Source organism: Priapulus caudatus, unplaced genomic scaffold (genome assembly GCF_000485595.1).
Source record: "Priapulus caudatus unplaced genomic scaffold, Priapulus_caudatus-5.0.1 Scaffold209, whole genome shotgun sequence".
Taxonomy (NCBI): Eukaryota; Metazoa; Priapulida; class Priapulimorpha; order Priapulimorphida; family Priapulidae; genus Priapulus; species Priapulus caudatus.
Genome location: NW_014577270.1, coordinates 361,772 through 364,445, shown reverse-complemented (window position 1 = coordinate 364,445; position 2,674 = coordinate 361,772). Strand labels below are relative to the sequence as shown.

The 2,674-nt window shown below is 45.8% G+C and overlaps 1 protein-coding gene across 1 annotated transcript in view; it reads left to right on the top strand.

Moving 5' to 3' along the window:
• Positions 1–565: 565 nt before the first annotated feature.
• The window catches only part of LOC106807342 (neogenin-like), a 27,626-nt gene continuing 25,517 nt past the window's right edge, over positions 566–2,674 (top strand). The window contains exons 1-3 of the mRNA XM_014809650.1: positions 566–702; positions 955–1,194; positions 2,526–2,596. Of these exons, the coding sequence (XP_014665136.1) occupies positions 566–702; positions 955–1,194; positions 2,526–2,596 (448 nt within the window). The remainder of the gene's footprint in view (positions 703–954; positions 1,195–2,525; positions 2,597–2,674) is intronic.

The window sequence follows — 2,674 nt, the reverse complement described above, 5'->3', positions numbered from 1 at the left end:
CGTGCGTGCGTGCGTGCGTGCGTGCGTGCGTGCGTGCGTGCGTGCGTGCGTGTGTGCATGTGGTACTGGAGTTTACCTGCTACAAAGGTTCTGAACTCTAATATTAATTGCAATTGATTGTGACGATTAAATATGGAATAATCTCAGATTGCATGTAGCAGACTTTATTATTAAAATGAGGAAAACCTAGGCCAGAAAACGCGGTTCTCTAGCATAAATACAAGATCGTAATTCTCTTAGTGCGTCGTATTCCTGCTCATATGCACTTCCCATATCCCATAGCATATAACCACCCATCCCACGTGTTAACGACATTGATGTGAAATTGAAGCCAAATTAAATTTTAATATTAAATTTTAATAAGGCAGCTCTTAGCTTCATCTCCCGGCTGTACGACTCGCTTATTTCATCGATCGTCGTATAGCGTTGCGAGTGAAAACTAATCATTTCGACGCGTCGGGCGAAGTGGGAATTATTTATATTATATTCGTTATCGAAAGTCGATTGCCAAACGAGTTTACTGACGCGTGATGCCGTAACTGTTTTTCAAGATTCGCGAGATACGATGGCACCAGAGATCGTGGCGGGCCCGATGGATGCTACGTACCTACAGGGAGACATGGGGGTTCTCGACTGTGCAGCTGTCGGTATCCCCTCTCCGGACATCAAGTGGCTGAAAGATGGCACCACCATACCCATCATGTAAGTGGTGGCAGCACCGTTGCTGTTTATTGACGTTAGTGCAATAAATAAAAATGTAAATAGAAAATTAAATAGCAATAGATAAATAGATACGTGCATGCTGAATGGCTTACCATTTAGCTACATGCTTTAATCACACTCACCTACATGCTACTATATTATACACGTTTTATGTACATGCTATAATCTTGACATTATGTTATTTACCTGTAAGAATCATTGACTGATTTTTGAGTGTACTGTAAATACTAGAGCCGTGATGCACAATGGCAATTCCAAGCAGGACCATCAAGTGTTCATCAGTGTTCCTGAAACAATGTGTTATGATGCGGAAAGCTTCCAGGAGTTCTACTTCACGCAGGAGCCGATCGACGTCATCGTGCTGCGTGAGCGTCCCGCCACGCTCAACTGCTCCGCGCACGGACAGCCGAAGCCGACCATAGCGTGGAAGCGCGATGGAGTCTTACTTGACCTCAGCGGCGACAACAGACGGTAAGCGTGACGTCCGCGAACGTTTTTGTCATGGCGACCGCGAGTCGTCGTTGCCGCGGCGACCGCGTGTCGTCGTTGCTGCGGCGACCGTCAGCCGTCGTTGCTGCGGCGACCGCGAGCCGTCGTTGCCGCGGCGACCGCGTGCCGTCGTTGCCGCGGCGACCGCGTGCCGTCGTTGCCGCGGCGACCGCAAGCCTTGGTTGCTACCGGTTCTTAATACCCGTAATGCTATATGTAAGCTGTAAGTGGAAATTACTGCCCACATATGTAAGTGTACGTGTATGTAAGTAACGGTAGTTGTTATATAATAGTGCCCACCTGATAGTGTGTGTGTGTGGGGGGGGACTACCCTACTTTCTGTCGGATGCGAGAGGAAGTGAGTCCCTTTTGCCAGTCTCATGTGTGGAGCGATGACGTGTCTCGCAATCGCTCGAATTAAAATCCATTCAGAGGCAACAGCTTGTCGGGTTGTCAATTTTCGCCGGCTAGACTTTGGCCGGCTTCGTCACCTGCTGGTGATTATTGCCTATCAGCGAGTGCTTCCCGCGCTAAGAAAAATATGATTTAATCAGGAGTGAATAATAATAGATCTATTACTAGTTCTATTATTAATAATAGATATATATATAAAGATCTATTATCTATAATAATAGATCTATTATTAGATTTATTATAGATCTATTATTAATAATAGATCTATATAGATCTATTATCTATAACCGATCTATAAGATAATAGATTCTCTCCTGATCTAATCACTGCTGTTTTTGATCGCAGAAAATCGCGTCTTCGCGTTTCCGTGACGACGAGACGCGGTTCCTTATCTGGTTTCGGCAATCAGACGGTTCTCAATCGAATAACGCGAGCGTGGCCCCCGGGCGACTAGTGCTGCCACCTGTTGATGCGATGTTGAGAGAAAAACATGCTCTCGGTTGCTGTTCGTTGCCGGGTCTCCCTGAAGTGCTAGCGTTTTGTTTGCGGATCCCCTAAAAATTCTGGTGTTTTTTAAGGGATTCCCCAGAGATGCTGGTGTGTTGTTGAGGGATCCCCTAGAAATGCTAGTGTTTTCTTGAGAGATCCCTCAGAGATGCTAGAGTTTTGTGGATGGATCTCCCAGAGATTGTGGTGTTTTGTGGCTGGATCTCCCAGAGATGCTAGTGTTTTGTTGAGGGATCCCCCAGTGATGCTAATGTTTTGTTGAGGGATCCCCCAGTGATGATGATGTTTTGTGGGATCGCCGCTCCAAAGTTCTGGCAGGTGTTTCATCCCAAGGATATAAGAGCTGTCCACATTTGCACATGTCGCACATTGCGAAAATGAATTGGGGACAGCGCTTATATCCCTGAACCGGCGTTTCACCACAGTGTTTTACGCTCTGTGCGCTTCATGAAAGTTCTGGCAGGTGTTTCATCCCTGTGTTTTACTCTGTGTGCTTCAGGGAAGTGTTATAATAATAATAATTATTATTATTATTATTATT